The sequence below is a fragment of the Panthera pardus genome, unplaced genomic scaffold (assembly GCF_024362965.1).
Source record: "Panthera pardus isolate Hobbes unplaced genomic scaffold, ASM2436296v1 HiC_scaffold_325, whole genome shotgun sequence".
NCBI lineage: Eukaryota > Metazoa > Chordata > Mammalia > Carnivora > Felidae > Panthera > Panthera pardus.
In genome coordinates, this window is record NW_026526905.1 from 480,279 (window position 1) to 502,276 (window position 21,998).

The 21,998-nt window shown below is 40.7% G+C and overlaps 1 protein-coding gene across 1 annotated transcript; it reads right to left on the minus strand.

Annotated features, from left to right (window-relative positions):
- Positions 1-512: 512 nt before the first annotated feature.
- Positions 513-4,228, minus strand: LOC128774487 (P antigen family member 3-like). The gene is made up of 4 exons (XM_053893570.1): positions 4,145-4,228; positions 3,356-3,464; positions 1,976-2,126; positions 513-516 (listed from the first exon to the last, which is right to left on the minus strand). The coding sequence occupies exons 1-4, from the start codon at positions 4,226-4,228 to the stop codon at positions 513-515; spliced, it is 348 nt and encodes a 115-aa protein (XP_053749545.1).
- Between the last annotated feature and the right edge of the window lie 17,770 nt (positions 4,229-21,998).

Consider the following 21,998-nt stretch of genomic DNA (forward strand, 5'->3'; position numbering starts at 1 on the left):
ATGTCACAGTAAATATAGTGAAATGGTAAAAATTTTCTAATTCCTATCAGAAATAAGACCAGGATGTCCATTATTGCCAATACTTTCCAACACTGTACTGGGTGGGTCTGTCCAATATTGTAAAATGAGGAAACAAAGAGGGGGGACAATGTTTAAAACAGCAGGAACAAACTGTTAGTATTCAAAGATGATAGAATTGTGTACGTTGAAACTCATAACAGATGTTGACATGCACCTCTGGCATTAAATCGTTATGTAGCAAGGCTGCTGGAGAGACCATTGATGTACAGATATATCTGCACTTACCAGCTCAATCAGAATACAAAATTTCAAAAAATGACACAATTTTCAATAGCATCTAATACTTAAAGTAAGTTTAACAAAGGTTTGAAAGAGTCTTTGGAGAAAGTTGTAAGATTTTATTGAGAGACTTTGAACAGTAAAGTATCCTTCCTACATGAGAGCAGTTTGCATCGTTTCAGCTTCTTTTTGCTTACACCTTCGGTTAACCTTCACCTGTAAGACAGACACAGAGTTGGAAACAGTACTCAGCAAAATTTTATTTAGATTAAATTAATGATATGCAGAGGACACTATAGCTTCCATTTTATAAGACAGAATTCCATGCATATACTTTACCAACGTTTTTGGAACACACCACACTTTCTATTGGTACAAGAAAACAAAAAGACCCTTCAGGTTCAGAACAGATAAAATGAAATGAACCTATTAAAAGGTAGTTTCATTTTTTTATCTTTATGTTTAGATTCAAGTTAGTTAACATCTAGTGTCGTACTGGTTTCAGGAGTAGAATTTAGGGATTCATCGCTTACATATAACACCCATGCACTCTCCCTACTTGATGTGCCACAGAAACCAGAAACTAGACTATGTCTTGCCATTTTATTACTCAGTCATTTGAGCCTTCATTGGGGAAAGGTTTCAAAATGCACGTGTTTCGTAAGAGCCACAATAATTTAGAATTTGACGAAATGTCTCCACAGAGAAAAACCAACATCAAACAGTGTGTTTTCTTGATCTCAGTACCAGTGAAATCTCAACTCAGATGTTAAAATTTGACCAAAGATGTTACCTGATAAATAAATCATACAAGATAGGAGATTTTTGTATTCCATGTATATTATCCAACAGAACCACAGAATACAAAAATCAGCAATAAAAAATGACTGCAATTTATCTGATTTGAAATCTCTAAATATATGAGTCAAGATGGGTTGAGAAGTGAGGGGATTCTCCCAGAATCACACAACTTATGTTAGAGCTGGTATTGGAACATACTTCAGTGCCTTGGCATATTTCACACAAACTGGTATTTACTCCAAATGCATTTTGTGGTATTTATTTATTTATTTATTTAATATAATTTATTCTCAAATTGGCTTCCATACAACACCCTTTGTGTTTTTGAAAAGAGGAAGTTATAGAAGATTTCGAATTTAATTAGCTATCGGTTAAAGTATGTACTGCTTATTTTATTTGTTTATTTATTTATTTATTTATTTATTTATTAAAATTTTTTTTTTATGTTTATTCACTTTTGGAAGACAAGAGAGAGACAGAGAACAAGCAGGGGTGGGGCAGAGAGAGAGGGGGACACAGAATCTGAAGCAGGCTCCAGGCTCTGAGCTGTCAGCACCAGAGCCCAATGCGTGGCTCGAACTCACAATCTGCGAGATCATGACCTGAGCCAAAGTCGGACGCTCAACTGACTGAGCCACCCAGGCGCCCCAGTATTTACACTTTATAAAAAAGGAAATGTTTTCATATTTTATAATTTAATAAGGCTTTGACCCAATTAAATTCTATATCTGATAGGTTATATATCAGGCAATCAGGAAGTTAGGGTCTGAACTACTTGTGAAAGTATCTTTATGTGTAAACTCTGTCATTAAAGTATCAATAAAGTCATATCTACATAATTAAAGATATAATATTCAGGAAAAGACCTGCATACTTTGCATTCTCAATGGATAACATACCTGCTTCAGGCATTTTCATGGGCTCCACTGTTGGGACATCTGCCCCCTTCACATCACTGTCATCTTCACTGATACCCCCAGTCTTTGGCAGAGGTAGTTCCTGGATCCCAGATTCCAGGTCAGGTCCTTAAAAAAAAAAAAGGTTATCAATTTAAGGAGTAAACACAAAATTTAAAGAAAGAAGTGATACTATTTATTCTTTCTATTATATGAAATACAAGCCTGTATACTTACTGTAATAAAAAAAGGGATGGAAAGGTGGACGTCACATCTTTTTTTGTATTATGAAACCTTATTTCAAATAACAATCTAAAGAGAAACCACACTAAATCTACATTTGCATTATATTACCACAGTGTACTAAGAGTAGAGAGCATCAGCTAAGAAATCTTAAATTTACACCATGGACAGGAAGTTTTTTGAAGTTTATTCATTTATTTTGAGAGAGAGAGAGACAGAGTGAGCCAGTAGTGGAGGGGCAGAGAGGGAGAGAGGGAGGGAGAGACAGAGCGAGAGCAAGAGCGAGAGAGAGAGAGAGAGAGAGAATCACAGCAGCTTCTGCACTGCCAGTGCAGAGCCCAACACGGGGCTCAATGTCACGAACTGGGAAATTGTGACCTGAGCCGAAATCCAGAGTCAGATGCTTAACTGACTGAGCCACCAGGCAGTCTGCACCATGGATAGGAATTTAATGAAAATTAAAATTTAATTTCCTGAACAATTAGCTGAGTGCATTTGTGCGCCTATGACAAATCCTACACTAGTGACATACATCTCCTATTGGAGCAACCTGAAAACTATTTTGTGAAATTTAACTAGTTAGATTTAGGGGCAAAGTCTCTCTCTATAACTTATGATAAATGAATCATGCAGAGAACCAAGTATCAAAAATAACAGCAAAATATTAGTGACTTATAGTCAAACTTCTGTCTTACAGTGAGAATAAAGGGAGCAGGGTGGAAAGAAATTAATGGACTTTGCCCTCAGTCTTATTGTAGAAACCTCTTACCAGAGAATTCCTAAAATAATCCATGGCCTAAGAAGAACAAATTAAACTACAAATTAAACTAGTAAACAATGCATACTTTTGTAATTAAAGTTTCCTCTGACTTAGAAAAGACTGCATGTTCAAGCACACAGATTAAATAAATCTTGAAGAAAAAGGGGAAATTCATTAGAGTGAAGGACCATATGAAGCTGCAAACTATGCGGTCTTCATATTTTCAACCGATTTTCAGGAAATGACTGAGTTTCTCTTGTAATGTTTTGTTTCATCTTGTTATGGTATGTCATAATGCACGATGCACACATATACCCCGAACCCCCATAGACATTCCTCCCCCCTTTCCCTTCACCTTGGTCCACAAGTGCTTCTTTAACTTCTTTCTCTTGATCAGGCATAATATCCTGACTCTCGGTTGGTGCCTGCTCTTGTTGAGGCTGATTATCACTGGGCTGCTGGGCCTAGGGGTGTGTGTGTGTGTGTGTGTGTGTGCGCAAATAAATAGTTGTGTTGTTAAGACATGCCAACGATATAAATATATATTACAGATTTTTATACCAAACAATAAAAAAGTATAAACCCACACGTAAAACACGATTCTATATATTTATTCTTAAAAGTTACTCTTCCGGAGCACCTGGGTGGCTCAGCTGGTTAAGCATCTGACTCTTGATTTCAGCTCAGGTCACGATCTCAAGGTTTGTGAGTTCGAGCCCTGCCTCAGGCTCCTGCTTGGGATTCTCTCTCCCTGTCTCTCTGCCCCTCCCTCCCCCTCTCTCTCAAAAATAAAATAAAAATAAACTTTTTTTTAAACAAAGAAAAATGTCTTTAAACAAACAAACAAAAAAGTTACTCTTCCCACAGAGTGGCTACTCCAAGAAGAGGTAGCCACAAGCACTTTGGAGGCTATTTTAAACTATGTTGGGATGGATATGGACAACCTGTTGTTAGTAAGCTTAACAATGGAGTCATAGGGTATATTTCCTCAGGGAACACAAGTATGGAATCCTTCTGGTTCAATGTTTCCTACTCCTTATCAGCAGAGAAACTTATATCACTGTATCTGTATGTTTGTAGCTCAACAACATTTTCAGAGAACGAAACTGATGGTATAGAAAATATCAAATACCAAAGTACTCACAGCCACAGGTGCAGCTGGCTGGTTAGACTCTGGATTACCCTTTCTTTGTTTAGATTTAGATCTTGTTCTCACACGCCCACTCATATTTCACCCTGAAAGTAGAATATCGGGATTTGAAAAATGTACTCTAAAGCCTAGGTATACCACTCCCAAGGCTAAACGTTTTAATTTTTTTTAATTTGAAAATACTGTCAAAATCAACCTGTGTAAGGATAATGTACATGCTTTTGTCACACCAAATCAACGAGCTGCAAGATCATTTACATCAGCCAAACTGGCAGTCAAGTCACCTTAAAGACAGGAATAAAACATGAGGTTTAGTTTCACAGCTAGATTCCCCATCATAAACAGTGCTGGAAATTTAAATTTGAATTTAAATTTGAGTTTATTTTAAATTACATAAAACAAATAAATTAGAGTTTAAATTGCTGTGGTCACATTCCCATTTACTGGGCCCATTTTACCCCCTTAAATAAGGTTTTCTTGGAACACAGAGAAGGTCTTAATCATTTGTGTACTGCCTGCCTATGGCTGTCTTCCCACTACAAGGGCTCAGGTGTCTAGTTTTGATATTGACCAGTGAGCCGGCTCCTCCCTTGACACCCTGCACAGTGCGATACAAATCTCCGGGACGCAGCTCCAACCCTGCAGCGTTCCCTGTTTCCAGTCCCACACGCCGTTTTTTTGTTTTTGTTTTTGTTTTCAAGTAGACTTTACGGCCATCCCGGAGCCCAGGCGGGGCTTGAACTCACCACCCTGAGATCTAGACCTGACCTGAGATCCAGCGTCAGCCAGCCACTTTGCCTACTGACCGCACCCCCTCTCCCACCCCCCGCCCACAGGCGCCCCTTCCAGACCTGCTCTGTACCGCCTGGCCCGCCTCCCACCCAGGGTCCCACTGAGGACTCACTCTGGCTTCAGTGCTCCGCCGGCAGTTCCAGGTGCTTGCTCAGATACCTCAAAGAACGCCCCCAAGACCCAACCTGTCTTCATCTCCCCGGTCCTCGGCCGCCAGCTGTCCTCACTTGTCCCGGTCCCACCACCACGAGGACGAGGGCCATGGCGGCCGCGACGCCTGTGAGAAGAACGCTAACTCTTAGCAACTTCCTCCTCCGAGGCCACAGGTCTACCGTCCCGACCCGCCCGAGGCCCACTGGCACTCTCCTCACCGTCACTCACACTTAAAGTCCTGGAAGGACTGATTTGTGGACCTACCAGTTGTGTTCAGGCAGCGAGAAGGATCAGAGAAGAAGGAACACCACCGCTTAGTCCTGAGCTCTGCTCAGGGAATGTGGGCACAAGGCACATGCCCAGTTGCGCTTGTCGAAAGCAGGCACAAGGCGAGCGCCCAGCAATGGTCTTTCACTGCAATGGGCATGCGCACAGGGTTGGGTGCCTGCAGGGCGGGGTGAGGTTTTCCCGCCTGTGCCTTGGAGGCGAGCTACCAAGTGATCTCCCGAGGAAAAGAAAAAGGCTTGAAGAGTTTGTTTTTAGACCACCCAATCCCCGTATGCATCCAGCATCTTTGGGGACAGACAGCCCCAGGTACCCTTAGTGAAGTTGGAGTATGTGTCTCAGAAAAAGCGCTGAGACAGAAATACATGTTAAGTGTTTTAATCCTATTTTTATACCTGCTTTGATTAATCATTTCCTCCTTTGCTTTAGTTTTCTGTCATCCTTGAATCAATTTGCTCATTCTTATAGAATAAATATATTAACACATGTTTCCTCTTTTTGTTCAACTAATATTTTTTATATAGATTAATTTTTTTTTTTTTTTAATTCAAGGTGGTTAACATACAGTGTAGTATTGGTACCAGGAGTAGAACTCAGTGTTTCACCACTTATAGACAACACTCAGTGCTCATCCAAACAAGTGCCCTCCTTAATGCCCGTCACCCATTTGGCCCATCCCACCACCCACCTCCCCTCTAGCAATCCCCAGTTTGTTCTCTGAGTTTAAGAGTCTCTTATGCTTTGCCTCCCTCTCTGTTTTTATCTTAGTTTTCCTTTCTTTCCCCTATGTTCATCTGTTAACACCTGTTTAATTTTTTTGCTGGTGCTACTGAACATTTAAATCTCTGCACTGGTGGGGCACCTGTGTGTCTCAATCGGTTAAGCGACCAGTTTGGCTCAGGTCATGATCTCACCGTTTGTGGGTTTGAGCCCCACATCCGGCTCTGAGTAGACAGCTCAGTGCCTGGAGCCTGATTCTGATTCTGTGTCTATCTCTCTCTCTGCCCCTCCCCTGCTTGTGCTCTCTCTCTCAGCTCTCTTTCTCAAATATAAATAAACATGAAAAAATATAAATCTCTGAACTGGTAACTGATTTCTCTATATAACTGTGGTCATTTGTTCAGTGTGTATTTTAGAAATATCCATAGATATTGGTCCTAGGATTTAGGCTCAGTCTATGGTCACATAGCATACAGCAGTGGTGACTATGCTCCTCAAATTCTGTACTTCTGAAATATCAGCCAAACAACTTATAAGCAAAGGTGACTTCAACACTTAAAGGGAGAGCAGTACCTGGAGAGAGCCTTAGTAGAGTCTTGGAGGTGGCAGGGCAGGAGAGAGATTTATTCAGATTTTGAAGTCTGGTATACAGCAGGTCGTTCAAATTGGAGGAAGGTGCGATTAGGATTGGGTAAGAATTGTGATAGAATGATTTAGGTTTGGAAGACACAACAGAGCAGATGTTTTAAGACCAAAGTTTCAAAGTTTCTTGTGGTTGAAAATTTCATTTGGCATTTTTATTGAAGGGTTAATGGGGTTTTCAGGTAATTCCCGGAATGAACAAGAAGATATTTATGACCTTTCTGTTCTTAGGCGAGACATTCCTAGATTAGTGAAGTTATGCTGATGAAACCAGTGGCATATAAACTCTTCTTAATGTAGACAGCTAGTGCAGTTTTCCATTTTTATTACTTTTATATGACCTATCAGTTTTGGGTGGTAGGCAGTATATGGAAGGGAAGGACAGGAAGGGGGCACTAATCAGAAAGTATCTTTTTCTAAATAAATTAGGATGTATTGTTGAAATGACTCTTATATGTTCCCATCTAGTTGGGCTTTCATTTAAAGGAAATACCTTGAGTGTGGCAAGAGAGGTTTCTCAGTCTCTCTGTCTCTGTTTCCCTAAAAAAGCAACTTGAATAGGAAATGTGTTTCTTCAAAAATATTTTAGAGTGAGAATAGTCATAATCCTCAATGTTTTATTGTATCTTTTATCTTCAAAATCTTTATCAGCAAGGCTATCATTACCAGATTTTACCTGCTTTTTTTTCTTTTAAGTCACAAATGTGTGTGTGTGTGTGTGTGTGTGTGCGTGTGCGTGTGCGTGTGCATGTGCGTGTGCGTGTGTAGTGCACTGAAGTGGTGCTCAAAGGTTTGGACATAGTGATTTCTGGATTTAGACTTTCTGTGAGCACCTAAATAGCAAACATTCAAATTCCTGCCATCAGATGCCTGGGCAGTTTTGGCACCTGGGCTTTGATGATTCCTGAATTGTTCCAGTCCACTTCAAAGGGCAGACTTCAACCTGGTACAAATATTTAACTTTCTCCCACCATTACTGTTGGAGATAACTGCTGACCAGTTTGTTATAAGGCCCTAATTTGATTCAGAAGAAAGCAAGTTGTGAAGAAGCCCTGGTGACACACAGGAAGCAGCAGCAAGGAGAAAAGACACTGTAGAGGCAGGAAGAATTGTGTAGTACGTGCCTCCAGGAGTTCTGTCTGAGCTGCTAAGCAAGGAGTTAGAGCTGAGAGTGCCAGCAACTCCTCTACCTGTGGGAATGCTTCAGTTGTCTGTGTGACCAGAGCTTCTCTTATTTCAAGCAGTAGAGCCTAGGAAGAAATTCAAATTTTCACAGGAACAAGGATGAGTGGGGATGGGACAAGTTCTACAGAATCTGGGCAGCTGCCATTTTCCAGTGTACTGTAAACTGCTAGTAACTAAGCTCAGATTGCCTGCTAGTTGAGGTCAAAATGGTTATTACTAATCATGTGAAATGCAACTCTCAAGTTGCCTCATAAGATGGGAGCACTGTAGGAGATGGGTACTTTGCTATAGCACAGAGTGCATGACATTCGGCTATCTTCTCATGTCTTCAGACATCAACACTTTGGTTCCAAAGCTTCGATTGCAGAGTGGGACATACGATCCCAATTCATCAGATCTTTAGACTTGGACTGAACTACACTACTGACTTTTCTTGTTTTCTAGTTTGTAGAGAGCAAATCATGGGACTTCTCTCACCCTCAAGATCATATAATCCAACTCCTATAATAAATTTCCTCTTCTGAATATCTGTATGTAATCCTGTTGGTTCTGTTTCTCTGGAGAATGGTGACTAATGAAGATTTTGGTGCTGAGAGTGTTTCTAGAGGAATTGAATTTTAAGGATGAGTTTTCTGAATTGATTTTTGGTTTTCTGATAGTGAATGTCTAAGATGATTACATTTTAAAAAGTTAATGGCTCAATTTCTAGTAGTAAAAAAAGCACTGATAGTCTGTGAACTCTCTATAGCAATACACAAAATATGTGTTTTTGATACTCATAATCAACCACTTATAAGAAGCAAGGATCTATGTGACTCTATATATGATCCTTTTGAACGTGTTTGGAAAACTAAGTAGTATAATGATATTAGTTGGTTTCTCCTAATGTCCCTGGAAAAAGGAGCAAAAGAAAAAGATGAACTGAAGCATTTGAATTCTGAGTGATAAATGACTTAAGATTTTCTGGTTGTGTCCTGAAGGAGAGCTTTATCTCCTGTAGCTACGTGGTTGAAATTGCTGAAAATCAAATGGAGAATTTCATCTCACCCTTGGCTGAATTACAGTACAATGAAGTCCTAGGCTTTCAGGGCATCACGTGTTAAAAAGAGGGTAACTGGGAGAGAAGAAGGTCCTATAAGTGGAATGGGAACATATGGGAAAGTCCTGCTGAAGCTAGGCACATCGCTCCCCTAAATTCTGATGAGTCTTTCTGGCCAGTGGGAGAGGTTTACCCACCTGCATTGAAATTGGCCTTCCCATCCCCATTGGTAGCGACGCCACTCGCAATAGTATGGCTTTTTCGCCTGTGTCTGAGCCTATGAACCCTGCATTGACTGAGCAAATGGTAAGGGCCTCTCGTGAGGCAGTGACCATGCATTATAATGCTGAGTCTCCTCAGGACTTACTTGCATCACTCTTCTTTGCTTTGGACCTGTACCTAAACTCACATCCCAGGGGGCCCCTAAAGGCGAGATACAAAATGTGACCCATAAGAACTTGTTCAACCCTCCAAAACAACTACTTGAGTTTTAAAATTATATAAGCAGAAATTCAGGGAACATGTGTGGGAATGACCTTAAGCATGGGGGATAATGATGGAAGGAACATCATGTTGGGTCAGGCTGAGTTTATTGATACGAATCACTAAGCAGAGATTCTTCATCAAATGTTGCAGCTCAGGGATGCAGAAAGGGCTCTAATGGCTTGTTTGGTTTGTTGTTTGAAACATGGACAAAAAAGTGGCCCACCACGAAGGAAGCGGAAATGCCAGACCTGACTTGGTTTAGTGTAGAGGAGAGGGTTCAAAGGCTTAGGGAGACTGGAATGTTAGAATGTATTTGTCAGTTAAGACCTACTCACCCACACTGGGAAGGTACAGGAGACATATCATTTGGCACTGCTGTAAGAAGAAAAAAAAATTGTGTGGGGAGAGCCCAGCATCCCTGAGAAGCTTAGTGATTGCTCTTGCGTGTAGTCCAGACCTTACAGTGAGAACCGGAGCCACTCATTTGGAAAATCTAAATGTATGTATTCACATCCCAAAGTGGCAGTATTTGGATCCTGAGGTGGCAACGTCCACGTGGCAGCACTCACTTGCCAAAGGCAAGGTGGTTGTGGTTACTCTAAGAGACAGCAGATTCAAAGCAGCAATCAGAGTAGTCTGACTCCTGCAGACCTATGGTAGTGGCTAGGTAATCATGGTGTTCCTACAAGTGAAATATATAGGAAACCTACAAACTTTTTCTTGATCTCTATAAGCAGAAAGATACTAAGACAAGTGAAGAAATCTCATTCAATCGTAAGAAGAGAGTCTTGAGCCCTCAACCAATTCTCACACTTGCGTTCCTTTTTACATTCTTGGAACACTTTAAAATAAGGGGAGGCCGAGATCCCTTGAGGAAGGAGACTGTTACATGTGAAAGAAACAAAAGAGACTTCACAAAAATAGAGTCAGGAAGCCCCAAAGAGGGGCTTTCACACAACACTACTGTCTAATAAACATACCTCACATTCCCCAGCAGGAAGTTTAGTTTACAAACCCTAGCAGGAGGAAGGAAGAATTTCTCTTTGCCCAGCAATAGCCCATCCAATGAAAACCACCACACTCAGGCAAAGAGAAGCTGCAGAAGCCCCTCCCAGCTTCCTCTTTTCTGTTGTAAAAGCAAGCCCCTCTACTATGTTTTCTACACTTGTGCATGGGTTGCCATAGTTTCCTTGTCCAGAATTGCAAGTCCTCTGCTTTTCCTGAAGAAAGTCATTTTGTTGGTAAAATAGCTGGCTCTTTTGCTCTTTTAAGGTCCAACATACACTACTGGAAATTGATGCTCTGAGTGTTTCTTCTAGTCTTCCCAAAGGGACCTTTTACTTGGGTAACTATATATTGGGGAAAAGGAAAAAATCAGAACTTTTAGGGACTATTGGACACTAGTTCCGAGGTGACACTGATTCCAGGAGACCCACAATGACACTGTGACCCTCCAGTCTGAGGAGGGTCTTATTGAGGTCTGGTGATCAATGGAGTTGTAGCTCAGTTCTATTAAGCAGTAGGCCGAGTGAGCTCCTGAACCCATCTTGTGTTTACTTTCCCAGTCTGGAATTCATAATTGGAATACATATAGTCAGCTCCTAAGTTTGTAATTGATTTCCTGACCTGTGGAGTGAAGGCTGTTATGGTGGGAAAGGCTGAATGGAAGCTATTATAACTGGTTCTACCTAGGAATAGAGTCAATCTAAAGCAGTGTTTCATACCAGGAGGGACTGCAGAGATGAATACCAGCATCAAGGACTTGAAAAGTACACAATTGGTAGTTTTCAACATATCCCTGTACTGGTCTCCTACTTGGCCTATACAGGAGATAGATGGATCTTGGAGAATGAAAGTGGATTATTGTTAGCTGCACCAGGTGTTGAGTCCAACTGAAGCTGCTGTCCCCAATGTGGTTTCATTGCTTGAGCAAATTAACATATGCGCTGGTACCTGGTATGCAGCTATTGATCTGGAAAATGCCTTTTTCTCCACTTGTGCCCATAAGTCCCACCAGAGGCAGTGGGGCTTTCAGCTGCCAAGGTTCGCAATACACCTTCAAAGTCATACCTCAGTGGTATATCAGTATCTGCCTCATGTCATAATTTAGGTCACAGGATCTTGATTACCTTCCCCTTCCACAGTATATCATACCAGACCATTACACAGAGGACACTGTGGTGATGTGATGTAGTAAGGGAGAGGTTGTAGTCACTCTAGACTTATTGGTAAGATACTTGTGCGTCAGAGGGTGTGAATTAAATCTGACAAAAATTCACGGATTTTCTACTGCTGTGAATTTTTTTTATTAAAAAAACATTGTTAATGTTTATTTATTTTTGAGAGAGACAGAGAGACAGAGCACAAGAGGGGGAGGGGCAGAGAGAGATGGAGACATAGAATCCGGGGCAGGCTCCAGGATCTGAGCTGTCAGCACAGAGCCGTGACGTGGGGCTTGAACTCCCGAACTACGAGATCATGACCTGAGCGGAAGTTGGACACTTAACCGACTGAGCCATCCAGGGGCCCCTTTGGTGAATTTTTTTAGGTGCTGAATGTAATGCTCCATGTTCATGTTGAGATATCCCTTCATTCTCAGATAGTTACTCTCCTTTTGATAAACTGCTTTTGGTCTGCTAGTGGGCCTTAGTAGAGACTGAAAACTTGACCATAGATCCACCAAGCTGCCCCGCAACCTGAGCTATCCATCATGAACTGGTGTTTTCTGACCAACCAGCCATAAAGTTGGGTGCGCACAGCTGCACCTTCATGGAATGGGAGTGGTATATATGTGAATCAGAGGGCAGTTTGGGTTGTTGAAAACATTGGAGGTGGTAACTGCCCTTTAGAGGCTGAACATGGCAGGGATACAAACCTTTCCTTCTAGCAACTTAAATAAACTGGATTCTTTATAAATGTGACTTCCTATACATTGAGGGAAGATTGCATATCACTTTGTCTAGAAATGTAGAAAGAACCCTAACTGTCTTGGAAAACACATCAGCGAAGGCAATTCTTTTTTGGCTTTGACTCTGATATGACACACCAGTATTGGCTGACATTCATAGCTGTGCACACCTGGCAGAAGCAAAGTGAGGGAAATGAAACTACACCTACCATACAGATTTTCTTGAGGATATACTGTTAATGGATGGGGAAACTTAAGTGTGAGATATTGACAGTGCCATCTGTGATGAGTGAGTTAGCAAAACCAGCTATGCTCATTACCTTACTGCACTGAAATTTTGTTTTCATGTTTATTTCCCTCACCAGACTCTTAACTCCTTCCTGGAAGGTTGGAAACACCCAGCTCATCCTGGTGTCCTCGGGGCAGTGTAGAGGACCTGACACACATTGGAGGCCAGTCCACATTTGTGGAATTAAAGTAAACTCTAAAATGTTAGATGACCAAACCCTGTGTCATCATGGTGAGCCAAATGGTCTACAGTCTGCAGAGTGTTGGAGAGAAATGCTAGCGGTCTCTCTGTCTTAGAACCCATGCAACAGGGTGAGACCAGCTTACACTGCGGGATTGATCTCAGTTATGCCCTTTAAGAGTCTAGAATTGAGCCTGTATATTAGGATATTCCAGAGAAATAGTACCAATGTGCTGTGTATATTGATATGAATATATATATATATATATATATATATATATACACACATATATAATTTGTCTATTTCTAGACAAGGTGATATGCAATATACATATATATATACACACTCTGTGTATATATATATATATATATATACAGACACACACAAATACATATTTTTAAAATTTAAATATATTTTATTATTTTTGTGTTTATTTATTTACTTTGAGAGAGAGGTGGGGACAGGGGCAGAGACAGCGGGAAAAAGAGAATCCTAAACAGGCCACTGGCTATCAGCGCAGAGTCCAACTCGGAGTTTGCACAAACTGTGAAATCATGCATGACCTGAGCCGAAATCAAGAGTTGGACGCTTAACTGACCTAGACACCCATGCTTCCCTAAAATTTAAATTTAAAAGAGAAATTTAGGGGCATCTGGGTGGCTTAGTCGATTGACCATTCAACTCTTGATTTTGGCTCAGGTCATGATCCCAAGGTCGTGAAATCAAGCCCCACAGCGTGTTCCACACTGAGCATGGAACCTGCTTGGGATTCCCTTTCTGTCTCTCCCACTGCCCCTCTCCCCTGCTTGCGCATTGTCTCTCTGTGTCTCTCTCCCTCTCTCTCAAAAATAAAATAAAATGAAAGAGAAATTTCAATTTTAGATTTAAAAAAGTTAATTTCATCTGAAAAGTAGCTTCATGACAACATCCAGAATAGGGTTCGTATACGTATGTGTGGAACATGGCCTAGCCAAATGGATGCATAAAATTAACCATTACAGCTAGCTAAACAAATCCCATTAATTACAAAAGGCTACTTTAGAAATGCAAGTGCATGTCTCTGTAAGTTTCTGAATAAACTTTTTTTTTTTTTTTTTTCGTGAATGAACCTCTTATAGCTGGTCCATCATTTTTCAGCAAAGCATACTCTGGTCAGGAAGTGGAAGCTCACCTGAAAGCCTTCCAGGATGAGGCAGTTTTGGGCAAGTCAGGGCACACACACAGGAAATGTAGTTCCACAGTTCACAGATGGTATTCCTGAGGCAGTGTTTAAAATTTTTAGAGAGCCAAGAGCTGGACATACATGAATCATGCAGTTCAGGTCACTGGGGCCCCCATGTGGCCTTCCACCAGGGGACCCTCCCCTCTAGGACTCCTAGCCCAGTTAGAATAATCATTTGAGTCCTTGGTTTCAGAGGAGCTGTGGGAAACAGTCAGTTCCAAGCAGTTTTATCTGCCCATGATCCTAGACCATCTACTTTCTGAGGGTGGAAGACATGTGGAGGTGCTCTGTGTGCAAGTCCAGGAGCTGGGACCACACGTGTTCTCCCACAGTCAGAGTTCTGGCAGGCGTGGCTGGAGCCTCTGCAGTCTGTTTACACTGGAAGTGCTCACAGCAGATCGGAAAGGCTGCACTGGGAATATTTCTTCAGGAAGAGATGTTTTCAAGAATCATTTTGTAAAACAGAGGTCATTAACATCCTTGCTTTCTGCCTTTGCTTCTCCCCAGTTGCCGTATTTTATACTTTCTTTATTGTTAGAAAATCAGTGTGGCTTATCCTGAAATCAATATTCTACATCTCTTTAATTATCTCCTACTTCCCTCCAGACAATTTGAATGAAAAAGGTTATATGAAAGAGGGACAAAAGCATTTTTATAAAAATGCTTTTTTATAAAACTCGACCAGAAAGACCCATTATGTTCAGGAATTGATATAGATAGAATCCTAGTTTGAATGCCAATTTCAGTGAGTATACATAACTTCATGGCCCCCTTGTCTCTAGCATTTATTTAGTGAATAAGCTATAAAAGATTAATCGATTGCTGGAGACATCTGCACTGAATGAACAAACTTCCTTACTAAGAAGTGTGCAGCAAGAAAAAGGTGAGGGAAATAGGGCCAGGCCAATCAGTCCATTGTTGCAAACTGCTGTTAATCTGGGAAGTGGAACCCAAGTCAATAGCAGTGAGATATCCCAGTCTGTCAGGAGTGGATAGAGGGTCTCACACACGGTGATGTGTCCTCCCCCATGTTGTAGCTTTTGTCAGGAATCAAAAATTAGGAATGCAACTAACGTCTGCCTCAGAAATATAGGGCTTATATAAAGCTTGATTTTAGATGCTTCCATCAGAAAACGAACCCTTTTCCTTGTGCGGTGACTTGGACAGTTCAGGAAGTTCTGTGATGTTTCCCTAGCTTTTGGGCTCACAGATGGGTGTCTTAAATCTGCAACAGTCCTAGAGTCTCAGTCATGTTCACTCAGCCTGTGCCTGCTTTCTTGGGCAGCACAGCTCTTGCTCAGGCTGAAAGAGCCCACAACAGGTGCATCAGGTTTCAGGATACAGTCAGGTCAGGGAATGAGGATCTGTGACTTCAGGGTTCCAAAGAAGCCAGACGCTTTTCTTTGGTAACAGCACCAAGGCAAAAAACTTCAAGACTAGACAGCCTTACTTCAAATCCAGGTAACAAGCAAGGCTATCCTGATCCCCATTTATGTTGTTACTCACAGAATCCAGTTGACCCACTCAAAGCTATGCACATCTGGCTGACAAATCATGACTCTATGTGGACAAGATATCTCATCTTGCAAGAGTTTGTTAAAAACTGAAGACTGCTTTTAAACCCCAAATTTTATCTCCATCTGTATATTGCCTCCCTTTTATGTTGTTTCCCTTTTTTCCGCAGGCAACAATCTGAATAAAAATCATCAGTTATAGGAACATTGTTTTTATTTTTAATATTCACAGACTTAAAATTCCAGTCTGCTCACCTGAGTCAAAACGCAAAGGAGTTGTATCCCATTATTATCTTTTTATTTTAACTTTCCCTGATAGGGATGATTCTTTTAGTATTTAAGATATTGCAAGTAGATAACATTTTATATCAATTTCATAATACATCCAGATGCAATAGCCATAAAACAAAAAGTTTAGGAAAAGATAAGGATGACCCTCTCACTACTCATTTTCAACACCATACTTGAAGTCCTAGCTAACAAGAAGGGACATTCTAGGTACTCAGAGTGAGAAGGAAGAAATAAATGGTCTGTGTTTGTAGATATAATACAGTCTTCATAAAAAGTTAAAAGAATAAAGAAACTGGTGGAGCCGATTAGCAATTATACCAAGGTTGAGGATACAAGGTTAGTATATCAAAAATCCCATTGCTTTCTTATAGTTCCGCGATGAGGAAGTGGAATTTGAAATTAAAACCCCAATATCATTTATATTAGCACCCCAAAGAATGAAACATTAGGTGTAAGTCTAACAAAATGTGTACAACATATTTATGAGGAAAATTACTGTGCTCTGATGAAAGAAATCAAAGAAGAACTAAATCAATGGAGGGATATTTCATGTCCACGGACAGGAGACTTAATATTGTTGACCTATCAGTTCTTCCCATTTTGCTCCATCGTAATCAAAATCCAGCAGGTTATTTTGTGGATATTGACAAAATGCTTATAAACCTCATATGGAGAGGCAAAAGACACAGAACAGCCAACACGAAACTGAAGGAGGAGAACAAAGTTGATTGACACTACCTTACTTCAAGACTTTGTAGAAACTTAAAATAATCAAGGCAGTATGATATTAGTGAAAGAATAGACCAATAGATCAATGGAACAAAAGAGAAAGCCTAGAAATAGACCTTCATAAATATAGCCAACAGATTTATGCAATAGACCAAAAACAATACAATGGAACCAAGATAGTCTTTTCAACAAGACTGGTGCTGGAATATCTGGACATCCATGTGGAAAAAAATGAATTTAAACACAGACCTTATGCCCTTCACAAAAATTAACTCAAAAAGATTGTAGACTTAAATGTAAAATACAAAACTATAAAACTGACAGAAGATAAGATAGGAGAAAATCTAAATGATTTTGGAAATGGATACCACTTTTTTTGATACAAAGTAAAGGCATGATCCATGAAAGAAATAATTGATAAAGTGAACTTTATTAAAATTAAAAACCTCTGCTCTTTTTGAGACGCTGGAAAGAAAAGCCTCAGACTGGGAGAAAATATTTGCAGAGACATATCTGATAAAAGATTGTTAATCAACCTTTAGAAAGAATTCTTAAAACCCAAAATATGAAAATGAACAATATGATTTAAAGATAGGCAAAGGCATCTGGGTGGCTCAGTCGGTTAAGTGTCCAACTTCGGCTGAGGTCATGATCTCATAGTTCATGAGTTCACACCCCACATCAGGCTCTCTGCTGTCAGCGCTGAGCCCACTTGGGATCCTCTGTCTCCCTCTCTCTGCCCCTCTTCTGCTCATGTGTGTACATGTGCTCTCTCTCGCGCTCTCTCTCTCTCTCTCAAAAATAAATAAACATTTAAAAAATAGGCCAAGGCACGAACAGGCACCTCACCAAAGAAGATACGTGGATGAGAAATACACATATGAAAAGATGCTCAGCATCATATGTCACTATGAAAATACAAATTAAACAACAATGAGATATCACTACACACTGAGAGCATCAAATGCTTGTGAGGATGTGCAGCACCTGGAGCTCCCATCATTGCTGGTAGAAATGCAAAATCACATAACCACTTGGAATACAGAATAGTAGTTTCTCACAATACCAAACGTGCGTTTACCATACAATCCGGTAATCACACTCCTTAGTATTTACTCAAATTAGTTGAAAATTTATGTCTACACAAGAACTACACATAACTGTTTATAGTAGTTTTATTTATAATTGTTCAAACTTGGAAGCAACCAATGTAGGGTTGTTTGTTGTTTTGTTTTGTTTTGTTTTGTTTTGTTTTGTTTTGTAGATAAATGTATAAATAAACTGTGGTATATCTAGAGAATGGAGTATTATTCAGGGCTAAAATAAATGAGCTATCAAACCATGAAAAGATACGAGGAACCTTAAACGCATCTTAGTAAGTGAAAAAGTCAATCTGAAAAGACTGCATACCGTATGATTCCTACTATGTGACCTTCTGGAAAAGGCAAAACTATGGAGATAGTAAAACATTAGGGGTTTCATGAATTAGAAGAGAGAAGGAAGCATAGGCAGGGTGCAGAGCACCTTTTGGACAGTGAAAGAATTCTGTAAGACACTATAATTGCACCTTTGGTATTTAGCCAAAGTAGTTGAAAAGTTATCTCCACTCAATCGGAGACTTCACTGATGGTACAACAGGCTACAGAATAAACTATGGGTGCTAGCTCCATTCTTTTATGACATATTATTTTACCTTCATGTAAACAACTCACCTAAGGATAAAATGAAAAGTGTGCGTGTCTTGGATGGGCAAACAAAAAGAAAGCATAGAAATGGCTCCAACTCTATCCACCCCAGCACACTGGTAGCACACTGCTCAATGGGCTCTGGTGGTGGCGAGGGGGGATGGCAGTGGTCTATAGCATATGTTGGCTAATTTCTGTGGTGTAAACACTCCTGTCTTTGCTGATTTCAAGCTGCTGACTGCAAACTGGTTTCAGCTCTTGTGAATCGGGATGATCTGACTACTGCAACCACTGAGTGCTGTGAAACTAAACCAGATTGTCAGGAATCCTGGCATCTTGACCCTCCTCACTGATGTGTGACTTTCCCAAGCCTGGCATTAATGACATCTTTCAGACCATGACTAGGCTGTTTGCATCCTCACATGTTCCCCACTGGGCAAAGCAAGAGGAGGAGGATTGGGTCTCAGGGCCTCATCCTCACAGGTGGATGGAATGCCAGGTGCTATGCTCAAGTCTCTGACCAGGGCTCAAAATTGGTCTCAGCTTCTCACACTTCCTCCCCCTCAATTATGTACCAGAAACTGAGGCACCCAGAGCTGCAGCAGCTTGCCTAAAGTCACAGACACAGTTAGTAAGTGGTGGAGCTGGGGTTTTACTTCAGATGTGCCTTTCTTCAAAGTCAGAATCAGTGCAGCCCCATCTGTGTCGTGAGGTCTTTCCCGGGGAAACAGGTACAATAAATCCAAACATTTTACTGAGTGGTGGTGGAATCCACAACAAAGGCACATTTGATTCAAGACATACTCCCTCCCTAAAGTCTGAAGTACAGGAAAGCTTCAGTTACAGTTCCTTTCTTTAACAAGGGGGACGTTATTATCCATAGAACAAGTTTTTTTAAATAAACTTTGAGACCGGCTTTATTTTTCTTTTAATCCCATCCCTTGGAACATAATACTAAGCATGGGTAAGTACGTAAATAAATAACGTTGGAGAAGGTGAGAGATAACAATTACCTTCATACACTCCTGGTGAGATTGGGAGGCAGGCTAGGGATATGCATCGATATTTACATGTAAACTCTGTAAGATCCATACAGTTTCATTTTAAAATGCCTTCTAACCAGAGGCGCCTGGGTGGCTCAGTCGGGTAAGCGTCTGACTTCGGCCCAGGTCATGATCTCACAGTTTGTGAGTTCGAGCCCCGCGTCAGGCTCTGTGCTGACAGCTTGGAGCCTGGAGCCTGCTTCAGATTCTGTCTCTCTCTCTCTCTCTCTCTCTCTCTCTCTCTCTGTCTCTCTGCCCCTCCCCAGCCCATGCTCGCACTCTGTCTCTGTCGAAAATAAATAAACTTAAAGAAAAAAAATGCCTTCTAATCAAATGATTGCACCGGTGTACAAAGCTTTCTGAACAAAGATATTTACCCTAGCTGTATTTGAAAAGGTGCAAATTGGAAATAACTTAAATACACATCCCTAAATATTTGATTGAAAGAAATAGACTAATTCCATGCATGGAATAATATACATTTAAAACTTTATACGTGTCTTGAAAGCTTCAGGCCACACTCAGTAAACTAAGCTTGGCCTCGGTGGAGAAAAGTATTAACCTTACAAATAACATAAAACTTTCCGTGTTGTTTTTGGGTCAGGTTATCTTACACATGCCTTTTGTGTTAGTCCAGAGCCTTCAATGAGCTGATGCTAAAACAGAATTCAAAGTGTAAGAACTTTATTAGGGGAAACAACTGTGAGAGAAAGTGGGCATTCAGGGGAAGCTGGGAGAGCCTTCAGAACAGGATTCTGGTCTGAACTCCAGTGAAGAAGAGACAAGGAATAAAGGCTGGGTGGAAGCCTCTTTGACTGCACAGCAGTTCTAAGTAAAGTTTGCAAGGTCACTCGGGGGTCTTTGAGCCAATGATGGCCATTTATTTCTGTTTATAGCCAAAACAATGTAGTTAGCTTTAACCTCCCACTTGCAAGAATAAAAAAAAAAAAAAATAGACCAAATATATAAAACAATGGCTGGGAAACCCTGGTAATCAGGCAATGTGAAGAATTGAGATCCCTGAGAGAGAACAAACCAAAGGGGTGTGAACAATGATTGCCTCTGCTTACTGCCTAGAGAGTGTTTTCAAGCTGTAGCACATTGGATCCAGATGGATCCAATGAACTCCATAGTTGGAAGATAGAACTTAGTTTCTGAGGAAATCAAGGCCAGGGGAGTTCAAATGATACCAGAGAGGAGAAAGCTGCAATGAGAGAGAACCCCAAGGTTTCAAATGGTCTCCCTCATATATTCAGTGTATGCATGTGACCCCAGGGAAAGTACCATCTGAAAGGATTGGAGGGAACAGTGCCTAGTGCTTATGATGAAGTTTTTGGGGTGATAGCGGGGTTCATGGGGTGCGGAGCCGACGGCCAAGAAAGAATTCTTGAAGATGTCTTCGGTGCAAAAAGGTGATTTTGTTAAAGCATGGGGACAGAACAGGTGGGCAGAAAGAGCTGCACTGGGGTTGTGAAGAGTGGCTCCTTACATACTGTGAAGTTGGGGGAGGTAAAGTCAAAAGGGAGACCTCCAGAGGGACTTTGACACGCCTAAGATACTTGAGGGCTTGCTATTGTCAAGCTAAGGTTGTTTTCTCTCTAGTAAGGCATTAGCACTACGATGACAGGGGGTTCCTGAAGAAATGTTATACTCTGTATTTGCCTCAAGTATTTGTCAACGGGCTGCAGGTTATAAGGAAATTTAATTTTACCTGCCATTTCCTTCTTGCCTTTGTTCCCCACATCACTATGGAGGGGTGATATTGGGTTTCCAGGAAACTGAGTCTATAGATTTCTGGAGGTTACGCTATTGATAAGAATGCCTTTTTCTTGTAATTTACTAAGATATTGTAAACTGATGGAGACTCATGTCCTGTATGACTGTGATCTCTGTCAGTTGGCCATTTGTTTTCTTTCCTTTCCTTTGTCCTTGGGCAGCCAGGAGTGCCTGAGCCAATATCACACACACACACCACCTGGGGAGGGGGCTGGTTTGTATTTTGCCCTCAGCCTGCCTTATGCTCCCTCATCACTTAGACTTGGGTGGTAATAGTGCCCGTTGAAATCAGTCACACTGAAAAACCTAGGGATTCATGGGTCCTTGGTTAATACTCAAAAGAGTCTTTTGTCAGTAACGGGGAGTAAGTAGCTCTAGACTTAGTGTTGTTCCAGCTCACCAAGCAAATCATAAATGGGACATCCTAAGTGGTCAAGTTGTTTCCAAGTTATTTAATGTGTACTGAAAAGGTTACTGAATATTTATACACATACAAAATATCCCACATTAAACAAGGTAAAACTTGCAGTCAGATGTCCAATCAAAATTTAGCAGGCATGTAAATAAGGAGGACTATATGACCTGTAATAAGGATTAAATGAATCCATTGAAATTGATCCAGAACTGACACAAATGTTAGAAATAGCACACAAGGACATGACATAGTTATACATAAAGCTATTTCAAATGTTCAAAAAGTTAAGCAAGGACATGGAAAATATTTTAGAAAACGTAAATTGAACTAGAGATGAAACTACAATGTGAAAGATATAAAAATACATTGGATGGGATTAATAGCAGATTGGTAATTGCAGTAAATAATTACTGAACTACAGGCCCTAGCAATAGAAGTTATCCCAAATGAAATGCAGAGAGAAAAGATAGTAATTTAAACCATTAAGAGAGCA